General features: G+C 41.3%; 1 protein-coding gene across 2 annotated transcripts; it reads left to right on the top strand.

The window, feature by feature from the left end:
• Positions 1-2582: 2582 nt before the first annotated feature.
• On the top strand, positions 2583-14147 carry psap (prosaposin). 2 transcript variants are annotated; one of them, XM_061837175.1, is made up of 14 exons: positions 2583-2785; positions 5563-5696; positions 5857-5931; positions 6022-6147; positions 6418-6612; positions 6697-6840; positions 10066-10122; positions 10839-11003; positions 11143-11235; positions 11313-11496; positions 12143-12306; positions 12382-12462; positions 12557-12664; positions 13483-14147. In XM_061837175.1, the coding sequence occupies exons 1-14, from the start codon at positions 2752-2754 to the stop codon at positions 13516-13518; spliced, it is 1596 nt and encodes a 531-aa protein (XP_061693159.1). In that variant the 5' UTR covers positions 2583-2751; the 3' UTR covers positions 13519-14147. The 2 variants fall into 2 exon arrangements, with proteins under 2 accessions (XP_061693159.1, XP_061693158.1); XM_061837174.1 differs by having other exon boundaries at positions 5560-5696.
• The last annotated feature ends 2583 nt before the right edge of the window (positions 14148-16730 follow it).

Below are 16730 nucleotides of genomic sequence, written 5' to 3'. Positions count from 1 at the left end.
AACACCTTGGGCTCCCTCCGGAAGAGCTGGAAGAAGTGGCTGGGGAAAGGGAAGTCTGGGTATCCCTGCATGAAGCTACTTCCTCCGCAACCTGACCCGGAAAAGCGATAGAAAATGGATGGATGGATGGATGGATGGAAGTCCCACTAATTGTTTCATTTATTTATTTATTTTACATTTTAAATGGATAGCTTCTTTTTACACTTATGACCATTAAGAATGTTTTAAAATGAAAATACATTCAAAATAGGATCTTGCATCTGACTCACCCTGATGAGTTAAATGAGTGTTTCAAGAATGTCTTGTTTTTTCTATACACAGTCGGTATTAATATCAGAATAGCGCTGATGAATGTGTTAAGGGTAATTACAAAAATGACTGTAAAGTTCCTAACTTTTTTTTTTTTTTTTTTTTTTTAGGGGAGCAGTTTTCAAATCTGAACCAATCAAAAGTTGATTGGAAGAATCGTTATTTCAATCAATCAGTTTTATTTACAGACTCAAGGTCCAGGCACAGACAAAGAGGATATAATATAAAGCAAATATGCATCCACAAGTAGAAGCATGATTAAAACAAAAACAAAATATTTCCATATACACCATTAAAGTTTGCAGATGTGAGAGTGTGTTGTCCTCAACCTTATGTTGGACAAGTACTGAATGATTTGAATTATGATTCATCTGTCCATGACATGACGATGGACAGCATTCATTGAATGATTGACTCATGTTCATACCTATGAACAATTTAGAGCAGGGGTCACCAGCAGTTTTGAAACTAAGAGCCACTTCTTTGGTAGCCCACTGATTAATGTGAAGAGCTGCTACTTTGATACACCTCTACAATGAAAAAAAATAGTGAAATTACATTAAATTATTTCTTATTATTATCCATCCATTTTCTTTGCCACTTATCCTCACAAGGGTCACGGGGAGTGCTGGAGCCTATTCCAGCTGTCAATGGGCAGGAGGTGGGGTACACCCTGAATTGGTTGCCAGCCAATCGCAGGGGACATGAAGACAACCAACAGTCGCACTCACAATCACACCTAGGGGCAATTTAGAGTGTCCAAGTAATGTTGCATGTTTTTGGGATGTGGGAGGAAACTGGAGTGTCCGGAGAAAACCCAAGAAGGCATGGGGAGAACATGCAAATTCCACACAGGTGGGCCCGGGATTAAACCCAGGTCCTCAGAACTGTGAGGCCAATGCTTTACCAGCTGAACCACCGTGCTGCCTCATTATTATCGTTTGAAATAATAATAATAATAACTAATGACATGAATTTATAAAGATACTGATCTATTAAGGATTTCTCACACACACCAGTGATTTAAAATAATTAATTCTCAATATGTAACACTTTATGACACGCTGTGGCGACCCCTAATGGGACAAGCCGAAAGAAACTTCCTTTTTAATTATTGTACAACATTCAACAATTTTCACAATGTCCCTTTGCTGGTGAGCTATATTTAGAACAGGTCTGGAGGCTACACAGGTGGTCCTTGGGAGCTACCCGATGTCTTTGGGCACCATGTTGCTGAGGTGGGAACTGATTTCTGTCTTCAATTAACTCAGTTTGGTTTTGAAGTGTGGGAAGAATTCCAAGTACTATCAGGAGAAAATCCATGTAAGAGCAGGGAGGGCATGCAAACTCCAAACAGGAACGCTGGAGCCCAGATTCAAACCTTAGTAATGTCATGGAGTTACTGTGCCAAGAACACCACCGTATGGCCACTCAGTTATTGGACAGCTACATTTACATATTTGATTTCTTAAAATGGCTTGTAAAGAAAATTGTAATGAAACATTAAGGAAATATTGCAAAATTGACAGAAATAAAAAAAAATTGTTGTCCACATTTGACCCATGTGTAATCCTGATTGAAAAGAAATGTTTTTGGTTAAAACTCAAGGTTCACTTTGCAGACCCATTTTAAATGAATGAAGAGCACAATATTACAACTGTACTTTGTAAAAAAATATTTCTCACAATCAGCAGACAAAAGGACAGACAATTTCTGATGTGGAATGATGTAAATTTGAAATCAATCAATGTTCCTTCTGCTACAACGCTGACAAAGCACTGAATCTTTTTTTTTTCCTATCGCAAAGCTTCTGGACAAATATTTAGCAGTGGTATCTGTGAAAGTCAATGATGTTCCACATTTTGAATTGTGCCATAGTGTTTTCTCTTTGGATGTCTTTTGTTTTGTTGTCTGGGTAAATATGTTTATTGTAGCAAACAAAGAAATGGTAAGTCTTCCTCTGGATTTACTAATTATATTAAAAATGTTTTCCCATGCCTTAAAAACAGACAATGAGAATATGTAAATAAGTATAATTGCTCTCTAGTTATTCTTTTAATTTTCTTATTGTGAAAGTTTAAATGTCGGACTTTGTGATGTCATTTTTCTTCCTGCATTTAGTGTTTGCATTTATTTATTTTTGTCTTTAGTAGTACTTTTCTTCTTCCATACAAGAATCAATGTTTTTCCTACCGTAAACGAATCTTTCCCGTACAAAACAAGACGCTGATTGTTTTTTTGGGGGGTACAAAAAGATGAACCAATGCAACCGAGTTGTCCGAGGTCACGAGTGCTGTTGAGTCACATGTTTGTGCTGAGCAGTCAGCTGACTAGCAGCGATCCGCCATAAAGGTTTGAACGCAAGCGCCTCGTCGCCCAAGTTGCTTCAACTGGCTAGCCGACATCGTGAAAGCATCAGAGGAGCCTGAAAACAGCGGAGTCATGATGCTTCTAACGCTCCTTTTCGTGTCCTCAGGTAATGTCGAGGCACACAAGGCAAAATGAGCTTTGGTGTTACATATATATTTACAACAGCATAGCTACCGTGACGACGCTGATTTGTATTCCAAGTAGTTGATGGGTTCATAGGAGGAAGCGTGACAAAGTAACCCTGGTAAAGAGTAAACACCAGGAATTACCTTCGACCGGTAGTAGCTGCCTTCACTAACGAGTATCTTTTGGTGTAAAATCCACATTGTGTTACGTTCTCTACGTGTGTGAGTAAGTTTTATGAGTATTTATTTATCGAGGTTAAAGAAAATAACCGGCGCTTCCTGTTATGGTAGCTTGTTAGCACGAAAGCTAGTAAAGGCTGCATGACCCAAGCATGAAAGCTAGTAAAGGCTGCATGACCCAAAATATTTTGGGGTTTTTTTTTTCGTTTTTCACAACTAAAATAATGCATGAAGACGTTTTCTAATCAACTCAGACTGTATACTTTCAAATCTTTTATGGAACGACATAAATGTATTTTTAGGTCAAAGATACTTTTGTCATATGTAACTTGACCTATTTCCTTATTTCTCAAGTTGAAAAGGGAAATTCTCCAAAGATCATCCATCACAAGCTTTCATTTCAATGTTTAAAAAGGGATGAAAGTCTTCTTTTTTCTGTTCTGCAATTTTCGTTCCTGTTCTGCTTTGCCTTGGTATTTGATTACAGTTTTTCAGATATCCACCACAAGCTGAAAAATTAACGTACATGGAAATAAAGTGGTTGACTGACGCATGCTTTATTATACAGTTGCTCTTAGAGGAGGAGATCCCTTTTTATTTATTTATTTATTTTTATCGCGTTTCAAAACACACTGACATTTCGGCCGTATGTGTAAAGTGTTTCTTTTGTTACATGTCTGGTGAGAATAAATAACAGTCTGTGCACTTTTTACTTTTCACTTTGTTCGCATTTGTCCCTAAGATTGCTAAAGGCTCATTCAAGTGAAAGTGCAAGCCGACTGAGAAGAGTTTTTGTGTTTAGTTTCAAACAATCCTGTTTGGATGAATGAACCACACTGCATGGGGAAAATTGGTTGTTTTTGGACAATCTTTTTATTGTTACAGGATTATTACTTTTTTTTTCAATTTTGCTTTGCCTAAACAAACCCCATGTAGTGGGATTTCGAGAACAGCTTATTTCTGCTGTATAATCACCTGACTCAACTAAAGGGGGTGTGGGGTTTCATCTGCTTTGCTAAGTATTTTATCTGTGCAGCCACTCAGTCACTCTTGATTGCTGATATTGTTTGCAGTGCTGGAAACAAGCTTCTATTTCCTATCGAAAACATGGCGGTAACACCGAATTGTTTTTCTTTTAAACAATCACAATGATTTTCAGGTACTGTGGTATTTTTACACTTCTTGTTGGATCTCAGTGCGGCCTTTGATACGGTAGACCATAATATACTGCTGAACAGATTGGAAACATGGGTAGGATTAAATGACCTTTGTAACCATTGAAAGTGCTCAATCTCAACAAATGGCAACGACCTATGGGGTCCTTCAAAGATTAATTCTTGGACCCCCCTGTTCAGCCTGTATATGCTACCCTTGGGTCAAATTCTTCACAGCAAATTTCGACCATCATAGCTATGCAGATGAGAGTTATATATAGCAGTGTCACCAGATGACTACAGTTCAATTGAGGTATTGTGCCACTGTCTAAAGCAGATGAATAACTGGATGAGTAAAAATTTCAACTAAACAACAACAAAACTAAAACAATTGATTTGGAAATTAAGAAAAGAGAATTGCTGTTAGTAAACACCTGGACTCAAATTCTTTAAAGACCAAGTCCGAAACCTAGGTGTTCTGATTGATTCCGATCTGACTTTCAACAGTCATATCAAATCAATCACAAAATCTGCCTTTTATCATATGAAGAACATATCTAGAATGAAGGCTTGTATGTGTCAAGCAGACGCTCATCCATGCTTTTATCTCAGGTAGACTTGACTTTTGTAATGGTCTCCTGACTGGACTCCCCAAAAAGAGCACAATTGCAGCTCATTCAGAATGGTGAAACTCAGTTTCTGACTTGAATAATAAGGTCAGAGCATATACAGTAGCTCCAATTCTAAAGTCCTTGCACTGGCTTCCAGTTAGCTTTCGATTAGATTTTAAAGTTCTGCTCCCGGTCTATAATGCACTCAGTGGTTTAGGTCCTGAATACATGAAAGATATGCTTACGGAATACAAACCCAGTAGAGCTTTGAGATCGGCTGACTGAAGTAGTGGAGCGCGGAGTCTAAAGCAAACATGGCGAAGCAGCATTCAGCTATTATGCTGCACACAAATGGAAGGAGTTGCCAACAGAGGTGATGTCAGGCCAAAATGTGATTGTTTTTAAATCCAGGTTGAAAACTTCTTTTTTTCTCCTGCTATTTAGAATATTTCCAATTTTAATATTTCATCCACTGTGCACAGTTTTTAATTGTACTTTTGTTTTTAATATATACAAATAAACTTGCTTCGCGTCATGTCTACCTGTAATATTGTTGCATTTAACTTGTGTTCCATATGCAAACCGTCCTCTTGTCAAGAAAGACGCATTAAAGTCCAAATATTCTTTTGTGGTACTTTCATTTTGCATGTCGTAGTTTTAGCTGTCAAAAAAATGTAAAGGGTGAACGGGATGACAATTTGGTTGCAAATATGTGGAGTTGAGCAGATAAAAGTCAGACAGGTTGAATGAAGAATTTTTATTTTTCGATTGCCTCAGTAATCCATCAACAATTGTTCTTTGACTCTTTAGCAGCTGTGGCTTCCCCTCTTCTGGGTACAGAGCAGTGTGCCCGTGGACCTCCTTACTGGTGTCAGAATGTTAAAACTGCATCTCTTTGTGGTGCTGTGACTCACTGCCAGCAGAACGTCTGGAACAAACCCCAGATGGTGAGACTCCTGCCTTCCGCGCAGTTACTTGTGTTTTCCATTTCTGTAAAACATTGCTTTCAATTTTGTATTTTTCCAAACAAGAAGAGACCTCTGTAACACTCCTAATATTGTAACTTCTTAGGCTTTTATTCATTTATTTTTTTAAATCATGTTATAGAAATCTGTGCCATGTGACTTGTGCAAAGAGGTGATCATGGTTATCTTGCACGTTTTGAAGGACAATGCCACAGAGGTAAGAAAGAGCAAGTTTATAATAAACTTGCTATATGGTACTTATAATTATATTTCTCCTCCAAATGTTAAGTTATTGGTGTGCTTGCAGAGTGAGGTTCTTGGCTACATGGAGAAAGCCTGCCAGCTCATTCCTGACCAAGGTTTGAGTTCAGAGTGCAAGGAATTGGTTGATAGTTACTACCCCATTGTCTTAGGCATCGTCATTGCAGAGCTGGTGAGTGGTCTCCTCAATTGCGAGATCATACTGCTTTATCTTTAACCGCTGAGATAAAAAAAAAATACTTTGCCTGCATGATTGTAAAAGTATCTTTTCAGTGAAGTGCAGAGAGCTGACAAAGAGCTATATAATAGGGAAGTGAATCCACTTTGAATTAGAAACCGAGAAGCCATTATGCAAGAGAGAACCTCATGACTGGCATCATTGTTACCTTTCACCTGATTCTACATAGTAAGCATCAGTGTTCATTCTTTTTTTCTTTTTTAGGATAATCCCGGTGTAGCTTGTGGCGCCATTGGTTTGTGTGTCTCCCAGGAGATGGCCTTGACTAAATTTCAGGACCAGTTCCTTTCCAATGAGATACCACAGGTTGACCTCTCTCAATCAGCAACACCGTTTCTTCTCAATGTGCCTGGGCTCTTGTACCCGCAGGAAACCTCCAAACCAGAAAGTCCAGTCAAAGTATGGTCTCCCAATTCCTCTGTATTGCTGTGAACAAGCAAATTTCTTGGTGGTCATTTAACCTTGCTATCTGTCCCTCTTTAGGAAAGTGAAGTTGTGTGCCAGGACTGCATCAAATTCATGACTGATGCACAAGCAGAAGGAAAGGCCAACACCTCATTTGTTAACTCTCTGATTATGAAATTTGAGGAGAATTGTGACAACTTGGGACCCGGTCTGTCAGACATGGTGAGTGCTGCATGTCAGTTGTCTATATTTCAGGTCCTCACATAAAATACTGTTTGGATGTAGGCTATTTTCTATATTTTTATTACCATTTTTTTTAAAAATAAATGTCAGACTTCATAATATTTTCACAGTATACATGGGGAATCCTCAAAGTTTATCTGCATTCATTTAATTTCATTTGTTAGGATTCCCATTAGAAAACTTAATGCTACAAGTTTTCAAATAACCTTTAAAGTACTAATCCAGAGGAAATATATTTTGTCTATCATATAAGTGTAGCTAAAATATTTTTAAAATTCTCAACACAACAGAAATTAAATAAATTAATTAGATTCAAAGTCACCCTCAAGATTTTGTTCGAAATGTTATTTAGGTTCGGCAAGTTCTGGTACTCTCCGGAATGTGACGTCAAGTCACGACAAAATTTTAGCCAGAGAGTGGAAAAAGCTAGCAACGATAATGAGGAAGTGTGTTGCATACTGTTCTGCGTCAAACGTTGACTGAGTCATCTTACGTGAATGACCGAAACATGAACAGATAGGCAGGGTATGGACCAGGTTTTGAAGACAAAGCCGGTCCATTGGACTTACAAATCAAAGTGGACAGTAATATGTTCCAAGCATTTCACGGAGGACTGGTTTGAAAACCCGGTGCAGCGTTCACTTTGCTTTGGTAGCAAGTACAGTAAGCACATACGTGTTCAATTGTTTAGTATTGACAAGTTTCTACCTCGTTTTAAATGTAAGTACAATACTGATACATATATATTTCAGCTAATATCCGTATCCATGTTTTGGAGGTGATGAAATTTGGATACTGTATAAAGTTAGTGTACTGTTGACACTGAGGTCTTGATGAAATTCGACTACAGCGGTGTGTGTGCTCTTAAGTTGGGTGCATTATTTAAAATATGGGCTGAGTCTTTAAACACAGAACTATACCGAAGGTTTAAATTTTTGTTTTACGCCGACTCAGTCGCTAGTACAACAACAAACTACTCACTGTTGTGTCCAAGCAGCATCACACGTTTAAACGTGTTTGAATTAGATTATTTCGTCAACAAGGTGTACGTAGATTTCTTCAGGCACCAATCAGTCTGTGTTTTGGGTGCGAAGTTCCACATCAACTTTGTCAGGTCTTGGCGAATCCTGTCCTTGTGTTGCATTCGACGCTCAGACCGTCACACCGGTTCGAACATATATGGTTGAATTACACCTACATGGGATGTTTTCTGAACGTGGGAAGAATAAGAAAATTCTTCCCCTCCAGTTCCCATCTCTTCCACAAAGCATTCTGTAGATTATTGGTTGTTTGTCACTATGCCGAGTAGGGGCATACACCTCTCCTAGGTGTTATGGGTTGGGTCCCTTTATGTATGTTCTAGGTATTTACCTGCGGCAGTTTGTGTAGCCACTCACTGTGTTCCATGTCCTCGGAGTTAAGAAAAACACTCATTGCTTCTGAAATCTGTGTGATCTCTTATGCATGCACAAGAAGTCAGTAGCTCTGGATTAGTACTTTAACATTACTGTCAATATATAAATCAGAAGTTAAAAATTATGTGCGTTGCCAACTTAAAGGGGAAATCCAGTGCTTTGCATGAACAGTGTATCAATAGGTTATGTAATATGTACCGTATTTTGACAATGTGATTTTAAATCCTCTCTCATTTAATAGTGTTTCGAGAAGATTTTTATCGACAATGATGAATTTTCAGGGGCGCGGCCATTGTCGCGAGTCACATGATCTACGTGGGTGTATGTGACGTGTACCGTGCCGTTCCAAATGCTGGATTACATGGGTCACCATTATGCCCAGCGCTGATTTCTCAGATTTATCCTCAACTGATGAAGAAATAGCAGTATCTGTTGATTGGGAAGACTGAGGAATACTTCCATACAGATTTGAACCTGTGGCTGTAATTAATGTTGAATATTTGGATGGTTCTTCAGACGGGAATGACGCGGAGTCTGACGATTGAGCTCAGGTGGCGGAGGCCTTTGCCCGAGCTTCGGCATTCGGGGCTAATGGCCTCTGCCGCCTGGAACCTCGGCTGTCGGCGCTTGCTCGTCAGACTCTGCTACATTCCCGTCCGAAGAACCATCTGCAGTTGCCGGCCCGGAGCTCCCGGGGGCCTTTGTTTACGCACTTAATGTCGCACGTAGGCCTCCGAGTAGTCAGACTCCGAGTCATTCCGCCCAAAGAACCATCTGAATATATTACAGCCACAGGTTGAAATCTGTATGGAAGCATTTCTCAGTCTTCCCGATCAACCGGTACTGCCATTTCTTCATCAGATGAGGATAAATCTGAGAAATCAGCGCTGGGCATAAATGGAGCGTTTCGAACAGCACGGTACACATCACATACGGCCACGTAGATCATGTAACTCGCGAAAATGGCAGCGCCCCTGAAAATTCGTCATTGTTGATTTTAAAAAAAAAAAAAAAAAAAAAAAAAATTCTCAAAACACTATTAAATGAGAGGATTTAACATCACATTGTCAAAATAGGGTACATATTACATGACCTATTGATACACTGTTAATGCAAAGCACTGGATTTCTCCTTTTTAAAAATACTCAAACAGTACATGCTTAATGGCTCATGCATAATATAGCTGTAATTCAATGCATCTCACTCTACAACGTTCTCAGTCACACAAATATGTCAAGGGGTAATATTATAAACATTACAAGACTTTTTCATCACAAATGACCAGCAGGTGGCAGCAAGGCACTTCACAGCAAGTAAAGAATTCTTTTCTTTTTGTCAAATCTATGGACTAAACTGCATAACAGCAGATTGAAATTCACTCATTTGTTCACAATTTGCCAATAACGGACCTGTTAAGTGAGCAGGATTATTATTATTTTTTTAAGTACTAAATTACCGTAACTGAACAAAAATATTATTTCACAAACTAGTTTTGAGTCGTGCAAAGGCCTACTGAAACCTTCTCTAATGCTGGACAAAAGTAACGGGACACCACAATCTCTGCGATGAATGAGTCCACTTTTTACACCTCAGCATACAATGGATATTTTGCCCACATTCTACTCTTACCGCAGTCCTTCATAAAAAGGAGAACACCTTCAGACTTAAGTATTCTTGTGAAGTGCAGTTTGGTAAGCAAATATCTGCAACTGTCAAGTCCTTCTTTTAAACAATTAAATGTAAATTTTAACATCCATTTCTCACTGGCTAACTGTCATTCTCCTTACAGTGCAAGGAGTACATCAGCCAGTATGGCAGCCTTGTTCTTCAAAAAGTCTTTTCCATGGTGAGCCCTTCCTCCTATAAATTCAGTTGTAGAACATGCCCACTACCCTAACTGGTAGGACAATATTTTGTTCATATTGGTGATGCTAGTCTAGTCTGGCCTTCTTATATTCTCCCCCCAGCCCCCTCGCCTTTCAGTTTTTCTCACCCATACTTAATCTCTCCTTCATTCGTGTCTTCTCTTTTGCCCCTCTGCTGCGCGTCAGGATCAGGTAGGTGTTGTCTGGCCGGCCTGTAAATTTTTTAAGCCTTAGCTTTTGTTATTCATGGACCTGTGCAAGTGTTACACAACATTGTAGAGATGCATGTCTGGAAACTAGTTTCACTGTCTTAACAAACCATAACATTTTGCTGGTTGGAATAATGTAATTGCCTGTGTTTTTACATCAAATGAGCCTACTAAATAGATATGTTCTTGAGTCTTGTAACCTGTTTGAGCAAATTGGTCAGCTATGGCTTGCATTGTTCTGAATTGACTTCACACCCCTGTTCTTATTTGGGGAGGATTTCTTCTAATCACTTTACTCACTGCTGCACAGATGTACACTTGCTCAGAGAATATATGCTTTTGTGCAAGGTTCCAACTCGTTACATTTTGATGATTTCTTAGTGTGCTTGCTGATTTAAAAACTGTGGAAGTGTGTGCAGGTTATACCTTCAAGCATGAGATCTGACCTAGGCAATTTTCTGAACTTGGTATCTTTTCTCTGTTCGTAGGATCCCAATGCTTTCTGTTCAACTGTTGGCTTTTGTAATGCTGTTAAAAGGTCTACTCCCATGTTGAAGCTGCAGGCTTCCCAAACGTTGCCTGCTGCCGATACCATGCCTGCTCTCAGTCTTGTTCCTGCCACCAAGGTGGAATCTGTCGCCAAGTTCACTAAAGTAACCAGTCAAGCCGGATGACACCCCCTCCCCCCCCACACACACACACACTTTTTTTTCTTTTTTTTTTTTTTTTTTTAAATGGTTCAAACTATTCCACTGTGTAATACATTTTCAAAATGGATCCTCTGTGTTTTAGCCTATGGTGCGAGTTCGGGATTCCCCCCAATGTGCAATCTGTGAGTTTGTGATGAAGCAGTTGGAAAGCATGTTGCAAGATCAGGCAACCGAGGTGGGACATGTCCCATGTAAAGCAATGAGAGCACAGCGGTTTCTGTTTTGTGGCTCAATCTTCTACATCTATTTCAGGAGGAGGTGATTGCAGCTGTGGAGAAAGTTTGTACATTTTTGCCCTCTAGTCTCAGTGTTCAGTGCAAGGACCTAATCGACACCTACGGTCAGGCCATCATTCAATTGCTGGTGCAGGAGGCCGACCCTAAGATTGTTTGCACTGTTTTGTCACTCTGCAAAGATGCCACACGTGCATATGTCCGTAAGTTCTCAATGCTCCTCTACATTAAATGCAAAAATCTCCACCAAACCAGTTTTTATTTTTCTTGTGTTGCTGGCCCAAACTTCAGTTGGGGTCAGGTTTTAATTTATAATCTCCTGTTATGATAGATTATGGCTTCCAGGGACTGTTATAAAATCTTAGGCAATGTTTGCAACCTACTTTAACTTGATCTTCACTCTGCTACCGCTAGTCAAACAGTACAGATTGATCAACATGAATACACCAGTTTCAGAAGATCAAAATGAATAATTTGTTACAAAAATACTGCTTTTGTTTTCCTATTTGTGGACTGTAAAATTTAAATAAATATAATACTCAACAAACAATGACAGTCTGCTGCTAGACTAGTGGTTTTCAAAAACTATTTTTTTTTGGCCACGCCACCCCCTTTTTTGGAGGGGGGCGATTCAATTTTCAGCAGCCCCCCTGCTTGAAATTGGCATAGAAGCGCCTTTCAAGCATCTTGCTAAGTTTTCTCATGTGGAGAAATGGCCAAAATAAATTGTCTGCACCCCCAATGTAGCTGTTTTTGTTGACATTTTCTGAACTATTTCTTGCTTGTTCTTTGTGTAAGGACTTGAAAATTACTGTAGTTGTGCAATGGTGGTGGTCTGTTGCTTTCTAGATGCCCTTGATAAGATGGACTTCAAAAGTGGTGGCTATTGTAAAGTGTGCAAGATGGCTGTCGCCTACATTGATGGAATCCTTGAAAAGAATGCAACTGAGGGACAGATTGAAGAAGCAGTGTTAAAAGTTTGCAGTTTCTTGCCAGACTCCTTCCAGACAGAGGTGATGACCGTTCACATTGACTTAGGATCTGTTAATCTGCCATTTTATTTCATGCCTGTGCGCATGTCTCAACAGTGTGATCAGCTGGTTGAGCAATATGAGCCCATGCTTGTGCAAATGCTCCTTCAGATGCTCGACCCTGATTTTGTGTGCCTGGTAGGTGTACTATTTTAAATCTTCAACTTCTTGTGTAGGCCAGAAAAGTTTTGTGTGGGGCTTTTAGTCTTTGTGCCTCTGTGTCTTTTAATAGCAAGTGGGCGCCTGTCCTGAGGCACTCCGCAGGCTGCTGGGAAGAGAGCAGTGCATTTTGGGACCGTCATTCTGGTGCAGGAGCATTGAGACAGCAATCCAATGTGATGTACGTCACTTGCACTTACACAAATAAAAAAAACTCAGGATATTGGGCTTTCGGGTGAAATTTGAGGATGAACCAAAAATACACAAACCTCACAGTTGAAGTTAATTTGATAATCTCTAAACCTTTAAATGGATCTTTCATTCCTTTTTACGGTTCTCTGACAAAATTCACAACAGGCATTCAAACCATAAATTGACCAATATGTTTCCTTGTTCAAATCTTAACGATACACAACCCTACGAATTAGTGGATGGTTTATTCGAAATATTGGCCAAAACATGTTGAAAATTTGCTCCACAAATCTCAGCAATTGCTAAACCATAAGTGGAATATTTCAGAGCCTACTGAAGAGAGATGAATTTGTTGTATGAGGCAGGTATTGTTAATTTTTTTTCTAATCACTTCAAAATGGGCTAATTCCCGTTACATTTTTCCCACAGCTTGTATTTTGAATTGATGAAAAAATTTACAAAATACTTGAAGTTATGTTGTCAGTTTTCATTCAAGTGCATGTACTGTTTTAGATTTTTGTCATGGTATTGTTTTAGTAGTCTTATCAAGGTGTTTTATCCAGGCATAGTAATAAAGTCATAATTGTCACACCACCACAGTAGGTCAAGGTTTGAGATTGTCAAATTAAATCCACCTGTAAAGGTTGTTGTGCACTTTATAAGTTCATCCTGAAATTTGATTCGGCGCCTCATATCCTTATTTGAGGTTTATTGATTGGAAGAAGTATTGTTTTATTGGTATACATTTTACTATAACTTGAGTAACATTGATGTGATTGTAACCGTAAACATTGGGTGGTCTTTCAGGCTGTCGATCACTGCAAACGCCACATGTGGGCGTAAAAGGGGATCAGCGTCTACAGACACTTTTTTTTTTTTTTTTTTTTTTTTTAGGGAATTAACTGCATTGCTGCTTCCTACTTCAACCATTTGTTTATTCTTGTCTGTACTAGACCAGGTGACTGTTTGATTTTATTGTGATTTGTGGAAAGGGACTGGACTCTTTCCCCATCTGGAGCATGGGTGCGGGTTAATTACATGTACACAGATGTGCTTTCTGAAAACAGGCCAATTTCCCACTGTAAGATTAAGTTTGGCGTACTTGTGTTTTTGTGCTTGCTGCATCTGATTTATATAGCGTAATAATAAAAGTTTGGTTTAATGTGGCACTATGTCAAGAGCAACTGGTTGTTGTTGAGGCTTTTTCTCCTTGCAGGAGAAAGCAGATGGCGTATGGAAAAAAACGACAGATGTAACCTTTAGCAGCACGTTGCATTCTAAACCAAATGTTTGTTTTTGTCATGTTTTTTTCTTTTCTTTTTCTTTTTTTAGGAAATAATGGGAGGTGACAAGGCCTTTTGTGTTGCTTCCATTGTTTGCACTTTCACAGCTGTTTTTAACTGGTAGCCAAGCTTCATACCCTGAGCCCATTTGTAAATTAATCTGAAAGTTATTAAAATGATCCAAATCACTGGAATTGAATGTGTCATTTACTAGTCTAAAACTTTATTTTAAAAGTCCACAATTATTTTTAGGAACTTTTGACTATTCTTTCAGATTATTCCATGACAAAATACTCCCACAAATGATTGAAAACGAGCTCTAAAACTTCCTGGTATAGAACTAATGTACCTACGTCGCAGGTGTCAAACTCAAGGCCCGAGGGCCAGATACATCCTGGCACGTGATTTTATGTTGCCCGCAAAGGCAACTCGCGTGTTAACATCCATGATTTTTGTTAAAATCTGTAGCAAAATTTCAAGTTGATGATGCAATTAAAGATTTTGATGGCTTAATAGTCATAACAGCCCTTTGAGTGAAATGATCCCGACAATGTGGCCTGGAACAAAAAATGGGTTTGAGACCCCTGACCTACGTCATCAAATCACGTCACTGGCCGGAAGTGTCAGTTAAGGAAAGCGTTCTCCAATGCTAATTCGATTGGAGACGGCAAGAAAATGTCTTATACCACGACGCCCAGAGTTTTGTCCGATACTGTTAAACATTTAGAATGTGATAATAAACGAAGGTATGTGGAAAAATGAGAGACACTTGGCATAGAGGACCCATATTTAATGCCGAAGTCGATGTTTTCGCCGATAAGAAATTGGACTATTGTGGTGTTTACATAATTCACCCGCGGGACCTCGAGTTGGGGTGCGGGGTTCCGCACGGACTGTTTTTGTTGTTGCGCTTCCGGAGGAAAGGTTAACAGAGTTCCCGCCGTTATGCGAGTAGTGTTTTGATGTCGAACAATAAAGCAGTTCTGTTCCTGTGTCCGACACTCCGCCTCCGACTCCTTTTCTCCGGCGCTACACTGGTGACCCCGACGTCAGTCCCGGCGTTTTCGAGACTGAAACGAACATGGCAACCGCCATCCTCAAATTGCCGGAGTTTTGGGAGACGTCCGCGGCAGCGTGGTTCGCACAGACTGAGGCTCAGTTCGCCCTCCGCGGATCTCAGATGATTCCACGCGTTACTACCACGTTGTCTCAGCACTCGGGAGCTCAACGGCGGCCAGAGCAGTGAACTTCATCACCTCTCCCCCGGCCCGAGATAAGTATGCTGGGATCAAGGCTCACCTTCTCAAGGTTTTTGAGCTTTCACGGCCGGAACGTGCCCGACGTCTGTTGGCTATTAATGGACTGGGGGACAGCAAACCTTCCGAACTCATGGAAATGATGCTAAACCTGCTGGGCACGGAAGAGCCCAATTTCATTTTCATGGAACTGTTTCTCAGGCAAATGCCACCGCATGTTCAGACGGCGCTCGCAAACAGTACTGCCACTGAGCCCCGGGCCCTGGCCGAGGAGGCCGACCGTTTCTTCCTGGCAACCCAGCGCTTCTCCCCTGAGACGCTGGCCGCGACGCGCAGTTAATCACCTTCGGGCGCGGGGGTGGCATCCAGCAGGGGCCCCTTCGGCACCGACGGCCGTGCTGGCACAGGCTTGTGCTACTTCCATGCCCGTTTCCGTGCGAAAGCGAAGAGGTGCCGCGCCCCTTGCAACTACGACGCGTCGGGAAACGCCAAAGCCCACGCTTCGCAGCGGCCGTGAGCGTGGGCGCGAAGAGCCGGCTGCTGTTCGTCAAGGACAACCTTTCCGGGCGCAAATTCCTTTGCGACACCGGCGCCCAGAGGAGCGTCCTGACGGCCACTGCGGAGGACGCCGCTGGCGGGACTCATGGGCCACCCCTACTGTCCGCTAATTGCTCCCCTATCCGCTCTTATGGCATGAGGACTGTGGACTTGTGTTTCGGGAGTCAGCGCTTCACATGGGACTTTGTCACTGCGGATGTCTCATTCCCTCTCCTCGGCGCTGATTTTTTTTGTGCCCACGGGCTGCTGGTGGATGTTAAGAGGGGCCGTCTGGTGGATGCACTGACTTTTTCCACGGTCGCCTGCGTCCGCAATGAGGCGACTTAAGGTGGTCTCTCCAGTTCGCTATCGGACGGCACCAAGTACCAATTCCTCCTTGGTGAGTTCCCTGCCTTGACACGGCCCACTTTCTCCTCTGCCACGACTAAACATGGGGTCGAGCACCACATTGAGACCAAGGGCCCCCCGATCCACGCGAGGGCCCGACGGCTTGATCCCGAGAAGCTAGCAGTCGCTAAGTCCGAGTTTGCCAACATGGAGCGTCTGGGCATCGTCCGCCGCTCGGATAGCCCGTGGGCCTCGCCACTACACATCGTCCCTAAACCGAGTGGTGGGTGGCGACCGTGTGGTGACTACCGCCGCCTTAACGACGCCACTACGCCCGACCGCTACCCTGTTCCACACATTCAGGACTTCTCAGCCCACCTGGCAGGCAAAATCTTGTTCTCCAAGGTCGACCTGGTGCGCGGGTATCACCAGGTTCCCGTGCACCCCTCAGACGTTCCCAAGACAGCTGTAATCACTCCGTTTGGACTGTTCGAGTTTCTGAGGATGCCGTTTGGTCTTAAAAACGCGGCACAATCTTTCCAGCGTTTAATGGATTCTGTGCTCAGGGACTTGCCATTTGTGTTCGTCTATTTGGATGACATCCTCGTCGCCAGCTCCTTGGAGGATGAAC

This window comes from Syngnathoides biaculeatus, chromosome 12 (genome assembly GCF_019802595.1).
Source record: "Syngnathoides biaculeatus isolate LvHL_M chromosome 12, ASM1980259v1, whole genome shotgun sequence".
In the NCBI taxonomy this organism is placed as follows: domain Eukaryota; kingdom Metazoa; phylum Chordata; class Actinopteri; order Syngnathiformes; family Syngnathidae; genus Syngnathoides; species Syngnathoides biaculeatus.
The sequence above is the reverse complement of the archived record's forward strand: the minus strand, read 5'-3'. Positions and strand labels throughout refer to the sequence as shown.

What these genes read in the sequence shown, in the direction of transcription:
- psap (XM_061837174.1), top strand. Translation starts at nt 2,752, where the DNA reads ATGATGCTTCTAACGCTCCTTTTCGTGTCCTCAG. An exon ending in GCATCGTCATTGCAGAGCTG is followed by an intron (nt 6,148 to 6,417) that starts GTGAGTGGTCTC and finishes TTTCTTTTTTAG; the next exon opens with GATAATCCCGGTGTAGCTTG. An exon ending in TTCAAAAAGTCTTTTCCATG is followed by an intron (nt 10,123 to 10,838) that starts GTGAGCCCTTCC and finishes CTCTGTTCGTAG; the next exon opens with GATCCCAATGCTTTCTGTTC.